This window comes from Monopterus albus, unplaced genomic scaffold (assembly GCF_001952655.1).
Source record: "Monopterus albus unplaced genomic scaffold, M_albus_1.0 scaffold4.1, whole genome shotgun sequence".
In the NCBI taxonomy this organism is placed as follows: domain Eukaryota; kingdom Metazoa; phylum Chordata; class Actinopteri; order Synbranchiformes; family Synbranchidae; genus Monopterus; species Monopterus albus.
Window position 1 is genome coordinate 5,088,829 of NW_018127884.1, and position 12,098 is coordinate 5,100,926.

At 38.4% G+C, this 12,098-nt stretch overlaps 1 protein-coding gene across 5 annotated transcripts in view; it reads right to left on the reverse strand.

Moving 5' to 3' along the window:
- The window catches only part of stk33 (serine/threonine kinase 33), a 14,966-nt gene that overhangs the window by 1,687 nt on the left and 1,181 nt on the right, over window positions 1–12,098 (reverse strand). The window contains exons 2-12 of one of the 5 annotated variants that reach the window (XM_020610141.1): window positions 8,276–8,383; window positions 7,498–7,611; window positions 7,218–7,322; window positions 7,002–7,140; window positions 3,490–3,575; window positions 2,720–2,807; window positions 2,280–2,355; window positions 2,070–2,197; window positions 1,859–1,944; window positions 1,699–1,771; window positions 739–908 (exon numbers count right to left, since the gene is read on the reverse strand). In XM_020610141.1, coding sequence (XP_020465797.1) covers window positions 739–908; window positions 1,699–1,771; window positions 1,859–1,944; window positions 2,070–2,197; window positions 2,280–2,355; window positions 2,720–2,807; window positions 3,490–3,575; window positions 7,002–7,140; window positions 7,218–7,322; window positions 7,498–7,611; window positions 8,276–8,383 — 1,173 coding nt within the window. Of the gene's footprint in view, window positions 1–733; window positions 909–1,690; window positions 1,772–1,858; window positions 1,945–2,069; window positions 2,198–2,279; window positions 2,356–2,719; window positions 2,808–3,489; window positions 3,576–7,001; window positions 7,141–7,217; window positions 7,323–7,497; window positions 7,612–8,275; window positions 8,384–12,098 lie in introns of all 5 variants that reach the window. The other 4 variants (XM_020610148.1, XM_020610156.1, XM_020610166.1 and 1 more) reach the window with 4 other exon arrangements.

Genomic DNA, 12,098 nt, shown 5'->3' on the forward strand with positions numbered 1-12,098 from the left:
CACTTGCACTTGAACTCAAAGATGAACTCATTAGAGTTTGGTGGTCAGTGGTCACTGTTACCTTACGTTCGTCCTGTTCTCGTGAACACAATATCTCAGGAATCAAATTTATTCAAATTTGGCACAAACATCCACTTGGATTCAAGAACACTGTGACAAAGCTCACTCTGTACACTCCTCTGTAAAAATAGTCTCTAAGTGAAGACAGCATGTTTCTCACTGGAAATTATTCTTCAGAATCATACTGTATATGTCAATACAGCGATAACCTCCATTTAGACAAAATACAATTCTTTAAGAGTCTTCACTACATATATTATATGAGCCTGGACAAACATGACTGTAAACCTGACTGGTGAGGCGAGGCATACAACCACGAGGGAGTAATTCTAGCAGTTTTCTTCTAATATGATGGAGATGTAAATGATGTTGCTCACCCCTGATAGCTCTGTTAGTTGTTAGCTGAAAAATTATCATAACCATTAAGAATAATGGCCAAAAACTCCACTGACTTTGTAAAAACAGTTTTGCTGTAAGTGCTGAGTTGCTACTGAATGGAAAAGTCTTCACTCAAAACAAGATAATTACCACATTAGGTAAGTGATGCATAAGCAGATGTAATGGACAGAACATTAAGCACCTATAGTACTTAAATATACAAGCAGAGACTTGACATCTTTTAAGTTATTTGGGAGTCATATGAATTTAGAATCCTGAATAAGAGAACACATACAGTACCACATTGGTGGATGTGGAAGGAGTAGAAAAGGTCCTTTCTCTCTCACAGCTGAGCTTAGCAGGGCTTCTGCAGTTGCTGTCTGCTTTTGCTGAAGCTGCCTTGGGGACCAGGGGTGGGTCCAAGGTGTCCCCAGAAGAGGTGAGAGGCATGTCCTCCAGAGTCTGTGATACTATTGTAGAAAATTTTAAATAGCATCAATGTCAATTAACCTCATGTGGTTAATGTCTTTCCCTCCATCCTGCCTATGCTTCTCAATTCCTCAGTACTCTCCACTGTATGATCATCATATTATCTAAAACTATATCTATCTATATATAAATAGATAGATATAGATATAGACATAGAGATAAATATGTTAGTGCACCTTGACTGTTCAGTTTGACTGACTTTAGCGCTGGTCTTAAAAAAATGAGTCTGTTGTGTTACTTGCCATATGAACAGTTTGAACACTGGTCTAAATGGGCCTTTTACTACTACTACTCAGAGAAGAATCTCTTGTTTAAACGACACATGATGTGTTTCCCCTAACCTGAATCCTAACATTATCCTAACGACAACCACCAAGGGGGGTGCTACATGAAGCCGAGTTTTGAACAGGGAAAACACCTTAACACAAGACAGTTCAGGAGGCCAGGACAATGCATAAACAGGAAACACTGACAAATAAGTGACACGTTATCTGACAGAAATGCAGGGGTACTGATATTTTTGACCAGAACTGTATCTGGACACCTATGGTACCAGTTAGAACTCATTGCTGAAATTAATCCAACCATTAGTTAAAGAAAATACAAACTTTGAAGAAATTTGACACAGAAGATATTTCACCTCCACTTAATCCATTTTTTCATACACCAGAACACTGTGTCATATAATATCGCTCACACAATGTTCAAATGATCAAATCATGACCTGGATTAAGTTATCTATATTAAGTTAAATCTTCATTACTGTCTTACTCTCTTCCTCTTCCAAGTGGTCACGCATCATCTCCAGCACATTAGGCGGTATAGCAGCCCCATTAGTGTCACCCTGTTGGACAAAGCACCTCATAAGAGCTTCTTATGCGCAAGTCATGTGGTAAAGTTTATGAATGCAACTGGAGAATGACTGCCTTACTGTAATCCAGGGGTTTTCTAATAGCTGATTAGCAGACATGCGGTAGGCAGGGTCCTTCTTCAGAAGGCAAGTCAACAGATTTTTTGCTGTTGAGACAAACTCAAGCTGTTGAAAACAGCACATATACAAGATCTATATCACAATTTCTTGGTTTTCTTTTTTTTTTCAGGATTACATTTATTTAAGCATAACAGTGGACATTAAGTGTCACCTGCATCACTGACTGTGGCCCAGATGGGTTGAGTAAATGTAACCCCTTTGTTCATAATCTCCTCAAGCAGATTTTCCTTTGTTTTGGTCACAAACGGAGGCTCCCCACACAGTCTGCAGGGGACACAGCTCAGACACATGTATTCACAGTATGCACGTACATGTATGTATAAAGTATATTTATTTATTGTGCAAGTGTGTATCTACTTACAACATATACATAATAACACCTATGCTCCAGACATCACACCACTGGCTATAGCCACGACCACTCATCATTTCAGGTGCTGAAATTCACATGTATACACAAATGTACAGTGTGTCTGTCTGACATATGGAAAGTTTGAGCATTAATACATAGTTAAAACTAGTTTTAACTATGTATTAATGGTGCTGCTGAACAATGTTTCAAAAGCCAAGTCTCATTAAACTTTATTTGGACCCTAATAGGGGTCCACAGTAAATTAATAAAATGAAATAAAATAAAATACAAAATAAAATATAATACAAAATGAAAACATGTTAACATCAGGTAGCAGTCTTCTTTTTTGCAAGGCACGCTGCTACGCCACTCATTCAAACTTAAATCTCTATCCATGCAGTCATCTATTTGACCTATTTGGGATACTATATCAGATACAGGTGTCATACCCATATAGAGGAGAGTCCCACAGGCTTCTGTCATCATGTTCCCAATCCCCACGCCACCTGTCTCCACCGATAGTCCAAAGTCTGTCACCTAGGTAGAGAATACCACTTAAGAAAAAAGACTATACAAATAAACATGGTTATAGTGTGCTCACAGTACATAACCAATATAACATTCATTGTTTAAGGTGCCCTTGTCAAGAAAACAAGGCTAGAATTTGAGAACAATGATCCTTGGTGATTTACATGACTAGCTATATAGCTGTTAAGGCTGAAAGGGTCCACATATTGTTGAAAGAGGAAAAAAAAGTAGAAAAAAATCCAGAAGAGAAAATCAACTCCTGTGAAATGAAAGCATTTTATGCTGTGCCTTGACAACACTTTTTTACACCATGTTAAGTATGGGGCATTTGTGAATGTGTGTGTGAGACAAAATGAAAAACAGAGAGGCAGAGACATTCATGCTGTGCCCTAGCCTTGTTTTAGCTTACACACCAGGAACCTGCTTTGTCTGGCTCGTTATCAACGCACAGCACATGCTGTGCTCAGCTGGCAATTTGTTCAAAAATACAACTGAATCTCTCTCTGTAAAGGTGTGCTATAAGGGAAGACGAGGGGGAGTCTGTCATAATGAGGTAGTATTTAAAGCCTTTACTAAATATAGAGGAGATACAGTACAAGGAAATGTGCCCATCAGAGACTTGTACTCAGTCCAACAGAGAATGGATAAGAAGCTGTGATGGAAAGTTTCACCATGTGTGTCACCATTTTACCTTGATATTAATCCTGTCATCACCATCCTCATCCGGAGAATTTTTGATGAGAATGTTCTCAAGTTTCAGGTCCCGATGCACTATGTCTGTAAGATTCAGGAGAAAAACTTGTACACAGACGTAACAATTTTATTTACTATACACGTGACAGTTATATTTACACATTAGTTTTTGTTATCAGCTTTTTCTCAATATGTTTATAGTAACAGTGGATCAAATGGGTGAAGAGGGGTTCACTCATAGTGATGAAACTTTTAGGTTGCACCACACAGACAGATATGTGAATGTTGGATATACATTCGTTAGGTGGTCAGAAACAACTCCAAAAAGCCTGTGTTCTTCTGTCTAATGTTTTAGTAACAACGGTGGTTAGCACTGTCACCTCACAGCAAGAAGGTTCTGGGTTCGAGCCCGGGCCAACCCGGGGCCTTTCTGTGCGGAGCTTGCATGTTCTCCCTGTGCCTGCATGGGTTCTCTACGGGTACTCCAGTTTCCTCCTACAGTCCAGAGACATGCAGCTTATGGTGGCTCTACATTGACCCTAGGAGTGAGTGTGAGTATGAGTGTGTGTGGTTGTTTGTCTACATGCCAACCCTGTGATAGACTGGTGACCTGTCCAGGGTGTACCCTGCCTCTCGCCCAATGTCAGCTGGGATTGGCTTCAGCACCCCTGCGACCCTATCCAGGAATAAGAGGTATAGATAATGAATGGATGGTAACTCAAGATTGGTGTATTACTGCTTTGTGTGACATTAGCAGTAAACTGAATTTTAGTGGATTACCAAATTTGCTAATTTGTCACCTAATGCTAGTTTTGGACTGGAGGCTGAATTTTACAGTTTGTCGTCATGGAAGCATGACGCAGTAGGGAGCACCTTATGGTGTCAGTTTGTTTTGAGTCATACTGCACCCTCTAGCGGCTGCAAAGAAAAATACCTAGAGTAGCTTTAATATAAACCAAATAATTAACGCATAATCACGCAATACTCCCAAGTAATTACCGCATAATCACGCAATACTCAAATTATTATAATTTGAAACTGAAATTTGCCACACAGATATATTCTCTTCTTATGTCCTAGTATTTTAGGTTCTTGCTAAGGTCTTTAAAGATAAAACCATCTTTAAATGAGCATCACCCTCTGTTAAGTTTGTTTTCTCTCATTTCCTGCCCTTGACTGAGGCACTGGCCTCATAGCAGCAGTTGGTTTTCAAGAGATGCACAGTGCTGTCCATCGCTCATAAATAGTTAAGATCAGAAAAACAAAGGAGAAATGTCCCCACAGGGGATTAATAAATACTAACTAACTAAGCATCTTCACAGAATTGACCAATGGGATATGGCTATGTTTTGAAGAGTCATCTGACACACACACACACACAAAAACCGCCTAAATCTGCTGAAAATAAAGATGTTTTTTTACCCTTAGCATACTGTATTTTTGGTTTCTTGTCTTACAAAATAAAACAAGAATGGGAGTGGTGAAGAAAAAAAGAGCAAGGTCCAAAATCATAATTAAGTGCAACTTGATTAGCTAATGTCAGCCACCAGAACAAACTATGTTTTGCACACACTTACACAGTGATCTGCTTACCTTGTTTACAGTGGGCCAGGATCAAGGACCTTGTTAACAAAACTTGGTGGAGTAAGAGAAGGCAGGAGGAAAAATATAATTTGCCTTGGGCAGTCCTTTACAGTGCACTGTTTGAAGCACCCAACCAATTATACAATGCAACAGTGTTGACGGCGTGTGAAAGGTAAGTTCTAACTGGTGTATAAAATGAACATGAAAAAATTGTTTCCTTCATCTAATTAAAGAGCCCATGTCATGCTTTTCCTTGTTTTCTGACTTATCTATAATGTTGAAATGGTGACTTGTCATCTTAGTCATCAAAGCTCAAAAAATGAGGTGTATGTATGTTCTAGTACTTCTATGCAAAAGCAACTCAATTTATACAAGTCTCGCAAATTCTCACTCACAAGACATTTTTTTCTAACCAAATTAAGTATTGCATGATAATTTAAGGATTTCCTTGAATGGTCATAATCTACAGGCAGTTGCACGTTCATGTGAGCTTGACTAACATCCACCACCTGACTATTTACAGATTCCAGGAAAATAACAAACACCCCCCAAACAAATCAAAACTAATAATTATGTGTCCAGCAGAAATACAGCCACCGTGGCATCACTTTTCAGCCCCTTTTGTCCTCTCGATTGTCGCCATCGTTCGAAAGCCACACCAATATTATTTCTGGTTTTAATTCTTGCACTACCCAACTTCTTTTTAGTTGTAACTTTCTCGAATACGTTCTCCATTTGCAACTGAAAGCTGCTGTGTGTACCTTCTCGCCTTCTCTGTCATAGCTCACTAGCTTTACAGTAGCTATAAAAACAGAGCAATAACACATCTGCTTGCAACTGCAATGACTTGTGGGAGGCTCTTAGCTTGTGCAATGAGTGCAGGGGCAGAGTGCGCATAACTAGGAAGTAGGCTGACAGGCTAGGGCCAAGAAAAAATATCAGTCAGGCTTTTTCTAGCCATTCTGCTGCCATAGATGACTGTTTTTTTTTTTCTTTATGTTGTTAGTACATTTAATGTATTCATTGCTATCGGGATTAAAAGGGAATTTCAAGAAATTTAACAAATGCTTCTGAAAAGAGTCGCCAACCCTACCTTTAAGGTGAGGGACACTCATGACTTGTCATTTGACAAAAAGGTTCTGGTTACCTAATTCAAATCCAGCGTTTTCTCATTAGTATCATAAGTCGCTACAGAGGTGAAAAAAACTAGCACAGGGGGACTTTCCATGTAAAACAGCACCTTTTAATCAGTAGTGCTCCCTAGCTTATTGTAACTTAGTCATTAGCCACATACAGTATAATAATGATGTATTATACCCAATACTGCCACCACCTGTAACTACACCTTTCACCATTAAAAGGGGAAACATAATTTCCAAATAAAACACATAGATTTAATTAAAGTGTTTATTACATGTGTTTTATTTTCCTGGCAGTGGTTTGTTACTGCTTTTATCAAAATGAGCCATGCTTCTATAACAACTGGAAGTTATAATGGCAAAGAGTATCACATCACTGAGGGCAAGACAATTTGAGTATAATAATGGCTCTATAGCACTATTACAACGTAACTGAAGAAATTTGAACCAAGCCTTAGGTGTTAGCCTAATTCCTAACTGTGTACTTAATTTAAAAATATAAAATATTCTACACTAAAACATACTACTACTTCCGTATTATAGAGTAATTAGGGTAAGAATATTAAATATGTGAAGTAACTTACCAAGCTTAATAGTGTTATTTTACTTAACTTCTAGTTATAAGTTTCATTTTTGTTGTAACAGCTGGATGTTGGCATACCTGTGAACACCCTGATCAGTGATTTCAGGGTACAGGGAAGACAGTACATGTACACATCTACAACACAGCAACAACATTTTCAGCTACTGTTAACAATGAACCTAAAATGTAAGTCTGTAGAATTACCTCTTTTGTGAAGGTAGACAACAGCATCAGCTAAGCCACAGATGACGTGCCTTGTCTCATCCTCTGTAAAAAAACTTTTTTTCCGCAGCAGCTGCTTCAGTTCACCTCCAATGCACAGCTCAGTAACCAAATAAACCATCTAGAAACAAGCAGAGAAAATGCACTAACCATAGAATCAAGTACTGTTGAGTAATAATTACTGACAGCAATGCTCACCTTAGCAGTCTTGTAGACTTCTTTAAGATGTATAATGTTAGCATGGTCTACTCGTTTGAGGATTCTTATTTCACGACTCAGCATCTTGACTTCTGAACTTCCTGCCTTAAGTGACAGAAATTCAAATTAAGGCTGATGGAGTTTCAGCATGGTTGTGTCCATTTGTTTCTCTCAAATCAATGAAAGACTTTTGTGCAACTTTTTATTTTTATTTATTAATCTATTATTATGTATTTATTATTAAAAACAGGCTTCCCTGAGGGATGTCAAATGCACTCACTGCTGGTCTGCAAACCTCCTTAATCGCCCATTTCGTCTGTGTCTCAATATGGGTGGCTTCATATACAACTCCAAAACTACCTTGACCCAATTTCTTTCCAAACTGATAAATTTCCTACGGGGATAGAAAAGAAGAAGGAGAAAAAAAAAAAACAATAATACATTTGTAATCTAGAACTGCTCACTGCAGGGGATTTCCCTTGTGTTTAAGACTAGGATTATTTTGGATTACAAAAAAACATTATGATTTAGCTTCACTTCTGAAGTACATCCTAATTTCAAGCTCTCTGAAAGACCTGAAAGCTTTTTTTCCTCTCTAGAGCTGCAGAATATAGTATTTCTAATCAAGTTACAAATGATTAAGTTGCTGCTGCAGTTCGTTCAATCTCAGGTCTAATTAAATTGATCGTTATCTGTGTGCATGCAAGGCTGAGCACTGGCTGCTTTGAATTTGGCAAAAGGGGCAGTCAAATTCCCCACTGAAGGGGGAGGGGGTGAAGCAAAGTGAAGTTTGATCCTCTTCTAGCGCAGACAGTGTGTATTATGGATGTCAGCATCCATCCATTCTCCATTATCTTACCACTTATCCTGAAGAGGGTCAAGGGGGTGCTGGAGCCAATCCCAGCTGACATTGGGTGAGAGGCAGGGTACACCCTGGACAGGTCACCAGTCTGTCACAGGCCTGATTGGATGTCACCAGCGAGCATGCAACTTCTTCACTGGTGACCACCGTATTATAGCAAAGTAGTAGTGAAATATTGTATAGAAGGTCTCCATACCATGATTTCAGCATCACTCTCAAGGCGTTTTACAGGCACGTGCCTCTCCCTGGTAGTCTGATGGGACACCATCTTCATGTTCAGTTCTGTAACATCTCCCTCTCTCATCTAGAAACATGAGGAGAGGGTAGTCATTATCTCTCTCAAATTTCTCATGCTGCCATGACAAAAAATTCTTAGTTGACAAATAACTGCATTTCTCTTATTTAGATTGCTTAACAGAGAGATCACAGATTTTTCCCAATATTGTTATTACCACAGATGAATGCAGAGATTTCTTAAAGTATAGTGTTTAAAAACAACACATTTGTGGAAAATTGTGGCAGTGACCATCACTTACATTAAGCCCCTTTTCCAACACCTGGTACCGGCTCAACTTGACTCGACTTGACTCGCGTTATTTGTGTTTCCATTAGCCAAATGCTGGGGATAGTACCTGGTACCTGGTACTATTCTTGGTATCACCTCTATTGAGGTTTGAAGTAAGCAGAAGCGATACCAAACGGTGACTTGTAAACATTGCAGACTAGCGATTTTTTTAAAATCAACATTATTTAACTCTAACCGTTACTTTACTGTAGTTACTGTACTAACTAAAAACAGCCACATACAGAGTATCAAGAACAGTGTACCTTCTATGTCCTCCATTGTTACTGTGTTGGTTGCTGATGATGTCACGGCAGTGTAATGCGGTGTCACTATGACAACCAGCTACACTGAGAAAACCAAATGGAAAACCAAGCACCCGATACCAAAAGCGAGTAGAGTTGAGTTGAGTTGAGCTGGTGCCAGGTGATGGAAAAGGGGCTTTAGATACTGGTTACTAGTTACTCATGCCAAACCTTAAAAAAGACTATTCAACTAGACAATTACCAAGCTGTACAGTCTATCATTCTTTCATGACCTAGTTTACCATCATTCCTAATAATTAGAGCTCAATCAATACTAGATTTTCTGGCAACAGCATAGGTGACCTTGCACCACCACCACTGCAACTCTTGACCAACCGAGAGTCCAAAACTCTACCCATTTACAATCATACAGTGCAAAACAACTTGTATGAATACTACTGAACATTTGTTCAGAAGCATTCAGTATACCAAAAGAACAGTACTGCTTCGAAATGTTTAATGTTTATAAATACTAGAAAAACACATTCACTAATTCCAGTTTTCTAAAGGTATTAAGTAATTAACCAAATATTTTAAGAGGGTCTTATTTTACCAGTATTGAAGACATCATGCTTAGGTTAGCTTAAAAATGTTAAGTCTATACTTCACTGAATCTTTGCATCCCCCTGGTCTAACTTCTCACTTTTTTAATCAGTGCTATATGACCAAACTGCTTTTTTTGTCTGAGCTCATATTAACTTTAAACACAGTTTACCCAGCTTGAAAAACAGCCTCTAAAACCAAATTAAATGTAAAGCAATTTTGAAGTGATGACTGGGAGCGACGAAGTAGATCCACCACACGCACAGCAATTAATTATTAACAAGGAAGCGGTATCTTTAACCTCTTCACTCTGATGCATTATTTTAGCCCAGACAGGGCTCTCATAACTAGCCTGTCACCCATTATCTTCTGTCTCTTTTCCAATCAAAACGATTGTGACAGCCTCTGGAAATTCCAATCACCTCAATCACAGCTCATTTGTGGAAGACAGAGGCATGTGATGAGTGTATCACTGGGGACCTGAAGTGACTGGAGGAGGAGGAGGACCTCATGTGTCTCTGAGGCAGAGCTGCCTGGCCCTTTGGCCCAGATCGCTGGTGTAAAGGAAATGGGATATAAGGGTCAAGTCAGGGTAAGAAGTCAGACCTTAACAAGGGTCACTCACAGACACACAAGCCTGGGGCTGTCTATCTGCAGGCTCTAGAACACCAAGTTTAGGTCAGTCAACAGGTCAAACACAAAAAGTATTGACTTGTTTCTGTTTTATAACTTAATAAATCTAAGCATTTACACTGGAACTTGCATGTAAGCACAAACCTAAACTGAGGGCTTGAATGGCAGAAAATTAACCTAGAAATGATCAGACTTGGGCCCAGTGCACCCAAGAACTACTGGATTTGAATCCTAATCAGTACAGTAACACCCTGTACCTCTGTCCCTACTGTTAAGTTTTTAAAAAATCTTGTAAATAGTAAATTCTAGTGAAAAAAAGAGTTGCCCCAGCCAAACACTACTCAAAACCTACTATTGCAGTAACAAGGACATGATCCTTTCCTGGCTTGCAACTTGTGAACATGTGAACAAGTGTTTTTGTTGCATGACCAAACTGCTAGAAATAAAATCCCAGTAGTGGTGGGTGATTAGTAACCCTGCCAAGTGTGCACCTAAAATACCTTCCATTAAGGCTAAGTTATCAGTCTAGGTACATCAGCTGTTCTAACATGAAATTCTAAAATTTACTAGAAAAACCAAGAGTAGCTTGCTTACTCTCGTTTTTATTAACTTAGGTCTCAGAATTACAGCATTACCACATTTTTCCATCTCTACAGAGGATCGGTATGTAGTCAGAAGTAGGAATGTAAAATATGACAAAATACAAGTAGACAGCGCAAATCATCTTTTTTCACCATAGACACGCTGAAAGAAAAGCAAACACCAGTATGTACCTCATCCCCAGGGAGATCTGATTGTGATATGAAATGGCCTATATAAAAGGAGGCTGTGCAAATTACTTTAAAACTGTCCATGATAACAAATACAGCACTGTCACCATTCCTAATATATATATAACATGTAACTGACAAATGTATAAATGATGTATAAATGGTCAATGCTCTTTTTACTGGCATATGCTGTTGCTGCTGATCTACAAGTTTTAAAGTGCACCAGCAAGTAGGAAGCTGTGAACATGAGTGATATGACATTTAAGGCTGGAACAATTGGATGATTAACTGATAAGTTGCTCAACATGAAATTAGGCTAATCAACAATTATTCTGCCCTATACTGTAGGTCTTTTGCCGCAATGTGTCTGTTTGCTTTTATTTATATACAATCAGATTAAATTGAACATATTTTAGTTGTGGATTGTTATTCTACCCAAACAGGACACTTGAGGATATCATGCTAGAGTGGGCTGTTTTCTGATATTTCATAATCAAAAGAATAATCAGTTATTTACAACCATATTGCCGTGTTTAAGTGGCACTTGATAGCAGAACACCTGCAGCATATAACAAAGTCAGCAGTGGCATATCCCCCTAAGACTTTTTGCTTTCAACCAGACCATCAAGATATTATTTGAACTCTTTTACTTTAGAAGTTGGCTTTCTTTTATGAAATAAACAGCAAAATTAATTAAGTTTAAGCAATTCTCTAATGACAGTGCCTGTCGCTGTAGCAGAAAACTGCTACAAAAACAGCCTGAAAATCAAACAAAAACAAAATCTTACTAACTGCAATTAAAATGTACACTGCATTGAGTTTTGCTTGAGCCAAAATATTAAATTTTCCTCATGTGAAACTTAATCATTTATTGACAGCTTGGCTTTGATGACAAATGATAAACTTCACAGTCCTAATGAAGTGTGGAATTACATTACCTGATGAGGCAAGAAATTGCATGTTTAGAATGCAAATATAGAGCCCATCTACTTCACCAAATTATGGGGTGAATCCTAATATTATGCAGAGAGATTATCAAAGCTTGTGGTTTAAATGTGATATACCAAGAACACATAAACATTAAGCCATTAAAGCATGCAATGGACTTAATAAAGAGCTATGAAAAATACCTGGACTACAGCACTGACAAAAAGGAGCTGCTGTTCCTATTTGTACACTCAGCAAACAAGTAATGCATATAGGGTT